This window comes from Nerophis lumbriciformis, linkage group LG38 (assembly GCF_033978685.3).
Source record: "Nerophis lumbriciformis linkage group LG38, RoL_Nlum_v2.1, whole genome shotgun sequence".
NCBI lineage: Eukaryota > Metazoa > Chordata > Actinopteri > Syngnathiformes > Syngnathidae > Nerophis > Nerophis lumbriciformis.
The window spans coordinates 607,604-621,371 of record NC_084585.2 but is presented as its reverse complement, the minus strand read 5'-3'; the positions used below and the strand labels follow the sequence as shown (position 1 = coordinate 621,371).

General features: G+C 36.0%; 1 protein-coding gene across 3 annotated transcripts in view; it reads left to right on the top strand.

The window, feature by feature from the left end:
• LOC133577244 (kinase suppressor of Ras 2-like) overlaps window positions 1-13,768 on the top strand; it is a 303,350-nt gene that overhangs the window by 267,665 nt on the left and 21,917 nt on the right. For 2 of the 3 annotated variants that reach the window (XM_061930922.2, XM_061930905.2), the window contains one exon: window positions 978-2,522. In XM_061930922.2, coding sequence (XP_061786906.1) covers window positions 978-1,124 — 147 coding nt within the window. In that variant the 3' untranslated portion in view covers window positions 1,125-2,522. Of the gene's footprint in view, window positions 1-977; window positions 2,523-13,768 lie in introns of those variants that run through there. The other variant, XM_061930914.2, reaches the window with a different exon arrangement.

The following is a 13,768-nucleotide window of genomic DNA, read 5'->3' as shown; positions in this document are numbered from 1 at the left end:
TAATATAGTAAAAAATGAATATTATTAACAATAATGATTATATAATAATTATTATTGCTATTGTATACTATTATAATGATAATACATATATAATAATGATGATGATAATAATAAAACATGAATAATTAATATTATTGTAAAATTCATAAAAGAAGCAAACTTCATGAATGTTTTTTGTGACCAACAAGTATGTGCTCCAATCACTCTTATCACAAAAAAATGCGCCCAAGACCCAACCTCCGGGCTGATGATTTTAGCTTGTCCTGAAGAATTTGGAGGTAATCCTCCTTTTTTCATTGTATCATTTACTCTCTGTAAAGCACCAGTTCCATTGGCAGCAAAACAGGCCCAGAGCATAATACTACCATCACCATGCTTGACGGTAGGCATGGTGTTCCTGGGATTAAAGGCCTCCACCTTTTCTCCTCCAAACATATTGCTGGGTATTGTGGCCAAACAGCTCCATTTTTTTGTTTAATCTGACCACACAACTTTCCTCCAGAAGGTCTTATCTTTGTCCATGTGATGTCGGAAACAAGTCCATGTCAGAAAACCAACAAATTTAGCCTAATTGCACCAATTTTGTCAAGAGGAGTGGTCAAAAATTCAACCAAAAGCTTGCTAGAAGCTACCAAAAACGGCGTATTGCAGTGAAACTTGCCAAGGGACATGTAAGCAAATATTAACATTTGACCCAGCAGAATTGCTCACATTTTCAAACTTCATGAATATTTTTTTGTGACCAACAAGTATGTGCTCCAATCACTCTGGATGTGATTGCCTTTAAGCTAATACATTTTTTATTAGGCCATAAATCCTCTTTTACTCCTTAATGACTTTTCTATTGGCGTGAAGCAAACAACATGACTTATTCATATTCAATAATAACTCATAAAACTGCAAGGCGCTGCGCCAATTAGAGGCGGAGAATGAGAAATAATCAAGTTAAGACTTTCCTCGCTGGTTTTGCGTTCCAGGACATCCTGCTGCTGTGCTGGGCCTTCCAGCAGGAGGAGCGGCCCACCTTCTCCAAGCTGGTGGACTTGCTGGAGAAGTTGCCAAAACGCAACCGCCGCCTTTCCCACCCGGGACACTTCTGGAAGTCAGCTGAGTATGTCAAATGAGTTGAGGGACACGCCCCCCCTCCACCCAAAATAAGACGTTAATTGTACGTTTAAAAAAAAAAGAAAAAAAAAGCGACACCTCCAGTGTGTCCCGTCATGGAATGTTGGCATGTTGGTGTGTGTCCACATTCCCAATTCTTCTTTTTCCCCCCTAGTGAGAATTTTGCATTTGAAAAAAGAACAACAACAAAAAAAATCCCGTCCATGTCTTTTTATTTTTTATTTTATTTTATTTTTTATTTTTATTGGATGGGTTAACTGTTGTACAGTTCCACGTTTCTTTTCAGAACATTGTCCAGTCCTTCCTTTCTTATGTCTTTCAATCCTGGAAAAATTGTTTCTGTTGTTTCTTTGTGTTTTTTTTTTTTAGGGATGTGCCGCTAAAATTCTTCCTATCATCACTTATTAGCATCACGAATAATTATATATTACTTACTGGGCGGGAAAGGGACTATTTTATTTTGTCAAAAAGGCGACCAATTCACAGGAGGATCAGGCTTCTTTTCTTCTGACTTGCTAACAATGCTAACATTAGCTAGCACCCACAAAAATGACTAATTGATGGATTTATTGAGACTTTTATTTAGAGATATTATCGGCCGATAAATGCTTTAAAATGTAATATCGGAGATTATTGGTATCGTTTTTTTTATTATTGGTATCGTTTTTTTTTTGTTGGTTTTTTTTGTTTTCTTTTTAATTAAATCAACATAAAAAACACAAGACACACTTACAATTAGTGCACCAACCGAAAAAACCTCCCTCCCCCACTCATTGACACAAAAGGGTTGTTTCTTTCTGTTATTAATATTCTGGTTCCTACATTATATATCAATATATATCAATACAGTCTGCAGGGATTGTGCGTGCTGCTGGTCCACTAATAGTACTAACCTTTAAAGGGGAACATTATCACAATTTCAGAAGGGTTAAAACCATTAAAAATCAGTTCCCAGTGGCTTATTATATTTTTTGAAGTTTTTTTCAAAATTTTACCCATCACGCAATATCCCTAAAAAAAAGCTTCAAAGTGCCTGATTTTAACCATCGTTATATACACCCGTCCATTTTCCTGTGACGTCACATAGTGAAGCCAACACAAACAAACATGGCGCATAGAACAGCAAGCTATAGCGACATTAGCTCGGATTCAGACTCGGATTTCAGCGGCTTAAGCGATTCAACAGATTACGCATGTATTGAAACGGATGGTTGTAGTGTGGAGGCAGGTAGCCAAAACCAAATTGAAGAAGAAACTGAAGCTATTGAGCCATATCGGTTTGAACCGTATGCAAGCGAAACCGACACGACAGCCAGCGACACGGGAGAAAGCGAGGACGAATTTGGCGATCGCCTTCTAACCAACGATTGGTATGTGTTTGTTTGGCATTAAAGGAAACTAACAACTATGAACTAGGTTTACAGCATATGAAATACATTTGGCAACAACATGCACTTTGAGAGTGCAGACAGCCCAATTTTCATCAATTAATATATTCTGTAGACATACCCTCATCCGTGCTCTTTTCCTGAAAGCTGATCTGTCCAGTTTTGGAGTTGATGTCAGCAGGCCAGGGAAGCTAGGGTCGATAGAGGGTTTAGTTCGCTCGTCTGCGGGAACAAACTGCCGCCATTGCTTGCCGTGCTACCGAGGTCCTTTGTCCCTGAATTGCTCACACACTCCGGCAGATTCAATGGGGGTCTGGCGGCAGATTTCTTTGACTTTATGGTTGTAAATGCATCTGCTTTGAGTGTCGCAGGATATCCACACATTCTTGCCATCTCTGTCGTAGCATAGCTTTCGTGGGTAAAGTGTGCGGAACAAACGTCCAATTTCTTGCCACTTTGGCATCTTTGGGCCACTGGTGCAACTTGAATCCGTCCCTGTTGGTGTTGTTACACCCTCCGACAACACACCGACGAGGCATGATGTCTCCAAGGTACGGAAAACAGTCGAAAAAACGGAAAATAACAGAGCTGATTTGACTCGGTGTTTGAGAAAATGGCGGATTGCTTCCTGATGTGAGAGCGAATATTAGAAAGGCGTTTAATTCGCCAAAATTCACCCATTTAGAGTTCGGAAATGGGTTAAAAAAATATATGGTCTTTTTTCTGCAACATCAAGGTATATATTGACGCTTACATAGGTCTGGTGATAATGTTCCCCTTTAACAGTTCATTTTACTAATTTTCATTAATTACTATTAATTTATATTGTTTTACTTTCTTTTTTATTCATGAAAATGTTTTTAGTTTATTTATCTTATTTTATTTTATTAATTTTTTTAAAAAGGACTTTATCTTCACCATACCTGGTTGTCCAAATTAGGCATAATAATGTGTTAATTCCACAACTGTATATATCGGTATCGGTTGATATCGGAATCGGTAATTAAGAGTTGGACAATATCGGAATATCGGATATTATAATTTTATTATATATTTATATTATTATTTATATTATATTATAATATAATTTTGAATATTTATTCCCTTTTTTACATGTAGTTTATTTAAATATACTGTGTTTTATGCTTTTTTTCTTTTTGGAATATGTACTATACATATAATACGATAAAGTCCCATATAAAATTATGTTTCTAGCAATACATTAATTTTGCCTTTGAAAGTAACACTCCAATGTCCATTAGTGGAGCTGTACACCTATGGAAGTAGTTTGACATGTACTTCGGTATCAGGGAGGTGTAGCGGATTTTATAGACCAGGCTCAGTGCAAGTTGTTTTACTCTGTCCTCCACCCTGAGCCAGCCCACTTTGGAGAAGTGGGTAGGAGTGAGGTGTGATCTGGGGTGGAGGTCTAGAAGTAATCTGACTAGCTTGTCCTGGGATGTTTGGAGTCTAGATTTGAGGGTTTTGGAGGTGCTAAGGTACCAGGAGGTGCATGCGTAATCGAAAAAGGGTTGAACGAGAGTTCCCGCTAGAATCTTTATGGTGCTTTTGTTGACCAGAGACCATTTAGTGGTCAATTGTACTGAATATGTACTGTACTGTGCAATCTACTAATAAACGTCTCAATCAATCAATCAATCAATAAATGAGATTAATTTAGGGTACTTTTTCTGATTAGCCGGAGTTTCTCCAAATGACGTGCGGCATTATTAGCATATTGTGCTACGGCTTCAGAAGCTAATGGACTATCGTGTTAGTATAAGCTAAAGCTAACTGGACAATAAAAAGTAGCTTACATACAGCCTCATTTTCTGGCTGGCGTTAGCTTCTCCGACTGTTGACCCATGAATGTTAGCAAAGTCAAGAAGCTAAAGCTAACTACACAAAAAGAAACGGTAAAGTAAGAATAGAATTTGACCCTTTTCTTATTAGCGTTAGCTTTAGCTTTTTTTCTGGCTACGATTTGCAGCAGTAACATTACCAAATTTGCTACGAATCAGATCGAGCTAACTGGACAATAAAAAGTAGCTTACATACAGCCTCATTTTCTGGCTGGCGTTAGCTTCTCCGACTGTTGACCCATGAATGTTTGCAAAGTCAAGAAGCTAAAGCTAACTACACAAAAAGGTACGGTAAAGTAAGAATAGAATTTGACCCTTTTCTTATTAGCGTTAGCTTTAGCTTTTTTCTGGCTACGATTTGCAGCAGTAACATTACCAAATTTGCTACGAATCAGATAGTCAGAAGCACGTTGACTAATATAAGAATAAGCTCAAGCTAACTGGACAAAAATTAACTTTCAAACCCACGGATTAGCCTCGTTTTCTGGTTAGCCTTAGTTTCTGTGACCCATGAATGTTAGCCTTGCAGGATCATGCAAAATCAAGAAATGTACCCTTTTTTTCTGATTAGCCTTAGTTTCTCAGGCCATGACTTGTAGCCTACAGTTAAAACCGGATTGACTGACTGTGCAAAACAAAGCTAACAAGACAAGACAAGGCTAGCCTTTGCTTCTCTCTCTCTTGCTAGCGTCGCAAGTCCTAAGAAATGTGAGAAGCGAAGCTAGGAACGCAATCATTTTTCTGGGCTAACATCATACTTGCCAACCTTGAGACCTCCGATTTCGGGAGGTGGGGGGTGGGGGGCGTGGTCGGGGGTGGGGCGGGGGCGTGGTTGGGGGCGTGGTTAAGATATATATGTATAAGAAATACTTGACTTTCAGTGAATTCTAGCTATATATATATATATATATTTTATTACATATATATATATATATATATATATATATATATATATATATATATATATATATATATATATATATATATAAATAAAATAAATACTTGAATTTCAGTGTTCATTTATTTACACATATACACACACATAACACTCATCTACTCATTGTTGAGTTAAGGGTTGAATTGTCCATCCTTGTTCTATTTTCTGTCACTATTTCAGAACACACACATTATACAAATATACATTATAAAATCAATAAGAAAACGGGAGCTCTAATTTGGGAGTCTGAATTAGGATCAGAAGTTCCTATATAAACATTGCGCACTCACGTCGCCTTTTTGTATTGATTACTGCAGCTGTGCACTGGATTCATTCACAAATACAAACTACAACTCACAAACACTTTAGAGTTAGGCTCCACCATCAGAATGTGTACTTAAACTTATAAAGATCACATGGACATTATTCAGTGAGTTGATTCACCAAAACTAACCTGTTATACAGGAGGAAAAAGCACACAGGACGTTTCAATTGTTCACAGACTGGTCGCGCTCATCAGAATGACAAGACACTTCCGGTCTGCAGGTGATAGCGTTCAATTGGGAAGAAACGCCCTACTGCCCCCTACTGACCAATGTGAATACTGATAAATGTGTAATGACAGCTCCAAAAAACGAATTCAAACCACAAAATAAAATAAATAAATCAACACAAAAATGTGACACATTATGGGTGGGCCTAAATTTCAGGAGATTTTCGGGAGAAAATTTGTCCCGGGAGGTTTTCGGGAGAGGCGCTGAATTTCAGGAGTCTCCCGGAAAATCCGGGAGGGTTGGCAAGTATGGCTAACATACAAAAATGTTCAACGACTGTTTTGTCTTTTTCACTTTTTGAGAAAGAGCTACCTAATGTTTTTGGTCATGAAGGCTACAAATTTGACATTGAAATACTGATACGTATTACCTTACTTTTCTGGCCTTTCCGAACCTTTCCGACCTACCGCACGGACTGAAACACCTTTAGCTAGCAGGCTAGCCAAATGTTAGCATTGCAAATCACGTGAAAGGAGCTTCGATTAAAGTTTCCGATCAGAGCAGCCATCTTTGGTGGTGAGTACTCTCCGACTTTCTGACCAGTTGAAACCTCCAACTAGGAACTTGGAAATGACAACTTTCTAACGTGCTAAAGATTTCACTTTAGCACGTGCTAAAGTACATAGTAGCTAGCTAATGTTATCAGCACAAGTCACGTTCAGAGAAGTTAAAATCAACAAAAGATCGTCAAGAAGAATTAACGCAAACTTTATGCTAACAGTGCTGATGGAAATGCGTTAGTGGCACGTCTCTGCTGGCACTTGTGTTGTGTTCATGTGCACTGGGGGAAAACAAGCTTTAATGGCCTATTTATTTTGTATTTCATGTTGTCATAAAGCGACTATCATCACTGCTGTACCACTTGAATGTGAACACGTTAGCTGGCTAGCTATCGAGCTAGCGTCATGGTTTTGCGTGGCGACTGTTCTCTTATCAGCCATAACAAAAAACTAGCGTTTCTTGCAGGATGCACAGACTTTAGAACTAGAGCGAGTATTTTTAAAAGACGGTAGTGTTTTAAAAAAAACAAACAAACAGACAACAACAAAATGTTTATTTCCATCAGGAATGATTTAATTTCGAGCCGTACACTTGATGTCACAAACACAAAGGAGTTTCCCCAAAAAAGAACGACATATCTCATTTTTGATTTTCTTCAACTAATTGTTATTATTTGTATATTTTATATTGGAATATTAATTTAGATAATAGAAGCAAACTTCAGGAGGTGATGTGACAGGAAATACAACTATTCGTGACAAAGGAATGTAGCAACAATCACACTCAAACGTCAGCCACACACACAGCGATGTACACAATTATTACACACACATGATTAGTGCGACACAAATGTAAGTTAACCCCTTAGTGCAACACACAGGTAACACACAATTAGTGCGACACAAAGGTAACACACAATTAGTAAGAGACACACAGGTAACACACAATTAGTAAGACGCACAGGTAACACACAATTAGTGTGACACATAGGAAACACAATTAGTGCGACACAGGTAACACACTATTAGTGCGACACACAAATAACACAATTAGTGTGACACCTAGGAAACGCAATTAGTGCGACACCTAGGTAACACACAATTAGTGCGACACTTAGGTAACACACAATTAGTGCGACACCTAGGTAACACACAATTAGTGCGACACCTAGGTATCACACAATTAGTGTGACACACAGGTAACACACAATTAGTGTGACACAGGTAACACACTATTAGTGTGACACACAGGTAACACACAATTAGTGCGACACACAAGTAATACACACTTAGTGCGACACACAGGTAACACACAATTAGTGTGACACCCAGGTAACACATAGTTAGTGCGGCATAGGAAACACAATTAGTGTGACACAGGTAACACACTATTAGTGCGACACACAGGTGACATAATTAGTGCGACTCACAGGTAACACATAATTAGTGCGACACACAGGTGACATAATTAGTGCGACACACAGGTAACACATAATTAGTGCGACACACAGGTAACAAACTATTAGTGCGACACACAAGTAAACACAATTAGTGCGACACACAGGTAACACATAATTAGTGCAACACACAGGTAACACACTATTAGTGCGACACACAGGTAACATAATTAGTGCGACTCACAGGTAACACATAATTAGTGTAACACATAGGAAACACAATTAGTGTGACACAGGTAACACACTATTAGTGCAACACACTAGTAAACACAATTAGTGCGACACACAGGTAACACATGATTAGCGCGACACACAGGTAGCACACTATTAGTGCGACACACAGGTAAACACAATTAGTGCGACACACAGGTAATACACTATTAGTGCGACACACAGGTAAACACAATTAGTGCGACACAAAGATAACACATAATTAGTGCGACACACAGGTAGCACACTATTAGTGCGACACACAGGTAAACACAATTAGTGCGACACACAGGTAACACATAATTAGTGCGACACACAGGTAACACACTATTAGTGCGACACATAGGAAACACAATTAGTGTGGCACAGATAACACACTATTAGTGCAACACACAGGTAAACACAATTAGTGCGACACACAGGTAACATAATTAGTGCGACACACAGGTAACACATAATTAGTGCAACACATAGGAAACACAATTAGTGTGACACAGGTAACACACTATTAGTGCAACACACAGTTAAACACAATTAGTGCGACACACAGGTAACACATAATTAGTGCGACATACAGGTAACACACTATTAGTGCGACACACAGGTAAACACAATTAGTGCGACACACAGGTAACACATAATTAGTGCAACACATAGGAAACACAATTAGTGTGGCACAGGTAACACACTATTAGTGCAACACACACGTAAACACTATTAGTGCGACAAACACAGGTAACACGTAATTAGTGCGACAAACACAGGTAACACACTATTAGTGCGACACACAGGTAAACACAATTAGTGCGACACACAGGTAACACATAATTAGTGCGGCACATAGGTAACGCACTATTAGTGCGACACACAGGTAAACACAATTAGTGCAACATACAGGTAACATAATTAGTGCGACACAAAGGTAACACATAATTAGTGCAACACATAGGAAACACAATTAGTGTGGCACAGGTAACACACTATTAGTGCAACACACAGGTAAACACAATTAGTGCGACACACAGGTAACATAATTAGTGCGACACACATGTAACACATAATTAGTGCAACACATAGGAAACACAATTAGTGTGGCACAGTAACACACTATTAGTGCAACACACAGGTAAACATAATTAGTGCGACACACAGTTAACACATAATTAGTGCAACACATAGGAAACACAATTAGTGTGACACAGGTAACACACGACTAGTGTGACACAAAGGTAACACACAATTAGTGCGACACACAGGTAACATAACTGGTGCGACACACAGGTAACACATAATTAGTGCAACACATAGGAAACACAATTAGTGTGGCACAGGTAACACACTATTAGTGCAACACACACGTAAACACTATTAGTGCGACAAACACAGGTAACACGTAATTAGTGCGACAAACACAGGTAACACACTATTAGTGCGACACACAGGTAAACACAATTAGTGCGACACACAGGTAACACATAATTAGTGCGACACACAGGTAACACACTATTAGTGCGACACACAGGTAAACACAATTAGTGCGACACCCAGGTAACACATAATTAGTGTGACACATAGGAAACACAATTAGTGTGACACAGGTAACACACAATTAGTGCGACACCCAGGTAACACATAATTAGTGTGACACAGGTAACACATAATTAGTGTGACACAGGTAACACACTATTAGTGCAACACACAGGTAAACACACTAGTAGTGCGACACACAGGTAACACATAATTAGTGCGACACACAGGTAAACACAATTAGTGGGACACACAGGTAACACACTATTAGTGCGACAACTGGTAACACACTATTAGTGCGACACGCAGGTAAACACACTATTAGTGTGATACACAGGTAAACACAATTAGTGCGACACACAGGTAACACACATTTAGTGGGACACACAGTTAATACACTATTAGTGCGACACACAGGTAACACACTATTAGTGCGACAACTGGTAACACACTATTAGTGTGACATACAGGTAAACACACTATGAGTGCGACACACAGGTAAATACAATTAGTGTGACACACAGGTAACACACAATTAGTGCGACACACAGGTAAACACAATTAGTGTGACACACAGGTAACACATAATTAGTGCGACACACAGGTAACACATATTAGTGCGACACATAGGAAAAACAATTAGTGTGACACAGGTAACACACTATTAGTGCGACACACAGGTAAACACAATTAGTGCGACACACAGGTAACACACAATTAGTGCGACACACAGGTAAACACAATTAGTGCGACACACAGGTAAACACAATTAGTGCGACACACAGGTAACACACTATTAGTGCGACACACAAGTAACACAACTGACAACATTCCTAAATAACAACAATAATGATCATTTGAAACATAATACACATAAATATGTGAAAATAAAAAGACATTGTTGAACAAATAAATAAGATTGAAGTATTTCTACAATATTATATTTATTTTTAAATAACAATCAATGAATGAAAATGAAAATAGTTTTTTCAAAGTCAAATTTAAAACGTTTTTTTCTCTCTTCGATTACAAAAGTGCTGAAGAAGAGAGGGATATATATATTTGTCATTTTGAAGCAACATAAATGTCAGGTCTGCTTTCCTTAATCCAACAAATCAGAGCAGCTCGTTTATTTCATTGTCAACCTTTTCCTGATCATGACGATGATAGAATTATTGAGGTGTGTGACCTCACTTTAGCTGCACGCTGCGTTTATCAGCCATGTGCAGCGCAGACAATCACATCCTGATCGATCAATCAGTCAATCAATAAATCAATATTCCATCATTCCTCCTGCAATGTTGGAAAAAACACACAAAAATCGCATCCAAACTCTTTGCTGCTGCTTTTTGTCTCTTTTGGGGGGGGAAAACGTCTTATTGAACATTTCTATTTGTACTGTTAATACAACTGCATGATGATGATGTTGATGGTGGACAGATACTGAACATAAACTACTCACAGGAAGTGTGGGTGACATTTCAAAATAAAGCTAAAGTACAAAATCACTTTTACCGGTGGACTTTTTGCACAACCTCTTGTCTAAGAAAGTACAACAAGTGTGCACACGTGACTCGTCCCCCCCAAAAAGTTGTTGTTTCGTCTAAAAACTATTTACAACCCTCGTCTCTCGCGGTTAAATTGGTTCCACACTCCACAGCGATAAGTAGGGATTATTATTTATAAATCAAATATTTTCATAGTCAGAGCGTACAAACTGTTAATGATCTACTAAATATGTTTTTAACATTACTCAACAATACTATAGACAGATAGACCATCATTTAACTGAATAAAGTACACACAATAATACTGTAGTGTATTTCATAGTAATATAAACTCACACATAGTTCACACAACACAACAACTGCTGTTGTCCCGATACACTTCTGATACTTCTGATATCAATGTTGGATCCCTTTTTTGGAATGTTGCCTATCGTTCACAAACATTATGAAATGCATTCTAAATATTAAATAAACGTAAATGAAAGTAAAAACCCAAAAAATATCCAAAGACCGCAAATAATACTAGATTAGATTTAGATTTTTTTTTATTCATTTAGCAATTTTTTTAGATTTTTTTTTTTTTTTTTTTTTTGGTCCATTTAGCAGTTTTTTTAGATTTGTTGTTTTTTTGGTCCATTTAGCAATTTTTTTTAGCAATTTAATTTTTTTGGTCCATTTATTAGGTTTTTTTTAGATTTTTAATTTTTTTTGGTTCATTTAGCAATTTTTGTAGTTTTTTTAAATTTTTTATCCATTTAGCAAATTGTTTTCGATTATTATTTTTTTGAGATAGGCTCCAGCATCCCCTGCGACCCGGAAAGGGACAGGCGGTTGAAAATGGATGGATGGATGGATGGTTCATTTAGCAATTTTTTTTATATTTGTTTTTTTTTTTGGTTCGTTTAGCAATTTCTTTAGAAATTTTTTTTTGGTTCATTTAGCAATTTTTTTAGATAATTTTTTTTTTCTCGTTAATTTAAACATTTTTTTTAGATTAATTTTTTTGGTTCATATAGCAAATCAACAAAAAAATGTTGGTCCATTTAGCAGTTTTTCTAGATATTTTTTTTTTTTTGGTTCATTTAGCAAATAAAAAAAAAATGTTGGTCTATTTATCAGTTTTTTCTAGATTAGTTTTATTTTGGGTTCATTTAGCAATTTTTTAGCAATTTTATTTTTTGGTCCATTTAGTAGTTTTTTTTAGATGTTTTTTTTTTGGTTCATTTAGCAATTTTTGTAATTTTAATTTTTTTTTTTATCCATTTAGCAAATATTTTGCGATTATTGTTTTTTTGAGATAGGCTCCAGCATCCCCTGCGACCCGGAAAGGGACAAGCGGTAGAAAATGGATGGATGGGTCATTTAGCAATTTTTTTTAGATTAGTTTTTTTTTTTTGGTTCCTTTCGCAATTTCTTTAGAAACCTTTTTTTTTTGGTTCATTTAGCAATTTTTTTTTCGATCTTTTTTTTCTTTTCGTTAATTTAAACATTTTTTTTTTAGATTAATTTTTTTGGTTCATATAGCAAATCAACAAAATAATTTTGGTCTATTTATCAGTTTTTTCTAGATTAGTTTTTTTTTTGGGGTTCATTTAGCAATTTTTTTAGCAATTTTATTTCTTTGGTCCATTTAGTAGTTTTTTTTAGAATTTTTTTTTTTTTTTTTGGTTCATTTAGCAATTTTTGTAATTTTTAGCAAATTTTTTTCGTTTATTATTTTTTTGAGATAGGCTCCAGCATCCCCTGCGACCCGGGAAGGGACAGGCGGTAGAAAATGGATGGATGGATGGTTCATTTAGCAATTTTTTTTAGATTTGTTTTTTTTTTTGGTTCGTTTAGCAATTTCTTTAGAAATTTTTTTTTGGTTCATTTAGCAATTTTTTTGATTTTTTTTTTTTCGTTAATTTAAACTTTTTTTTTTAGATTAATTTTTTTGGTTCATATAGCAAATCAACAAAAAAATGTTGGTCCATTTAGCAGTTTTTCAAGATATTTTTTTTTTTTGGTTCATTTAGCAAATAAAAAAACAAAACAATTTTGGTCTATTTATCAGTTTTTTCTAGATTAGTTTTTTTTTGGGTTCATTTAGCAATTTTTTTAGCAATTTTATTTTTTTGGTCCATTTAGTAGTTTTTTTTAGAAAATTTTTTTTTTTTTGGTTCATTTAGCAATTTTTGTAATCTTTTGTAATTTTTTATCCATTTAGCAATTTTTTTTCGTTTATTATTTTTTTGAGATAGGCTCCAGCATCCCCTGCGACCCGGGAAGGGACAGGCGGTAGAAAATGGATGGATGGATGGATGGTTCATTTAGCAATTTTTTTTAGATTTGTTTTTTTTTTTTTGGTTCGTTTAGCAATTTCTTTAGAAAAATGTTTTTGGTTCATTTAGCAATTTTTTAGATTTTTTTTTTTTCGTTAATTTAAACTTTTTTTTTTAGATTCATTTTTTTTGGTTCATATAGCAAATAAAAAAAAATGTTGGTCCATTTAGCAGTTTTTCTAGATTTTTTATTTTTTTGGCTCATTCAGCAAATAAAAAATAAAAAAAACTATTGTGGTCTATTTATCAGTTTTTTCTAAATTAGTTATTTTTTGGGGGTTCATTTAGCAGTTTTTTTTAGCAATTTTATTTTTTTGGTCCATTTAGTAGTTTTTTTTTAGATTATTATTTTTTTGGTTCATTTAGCAATTTTTGTATT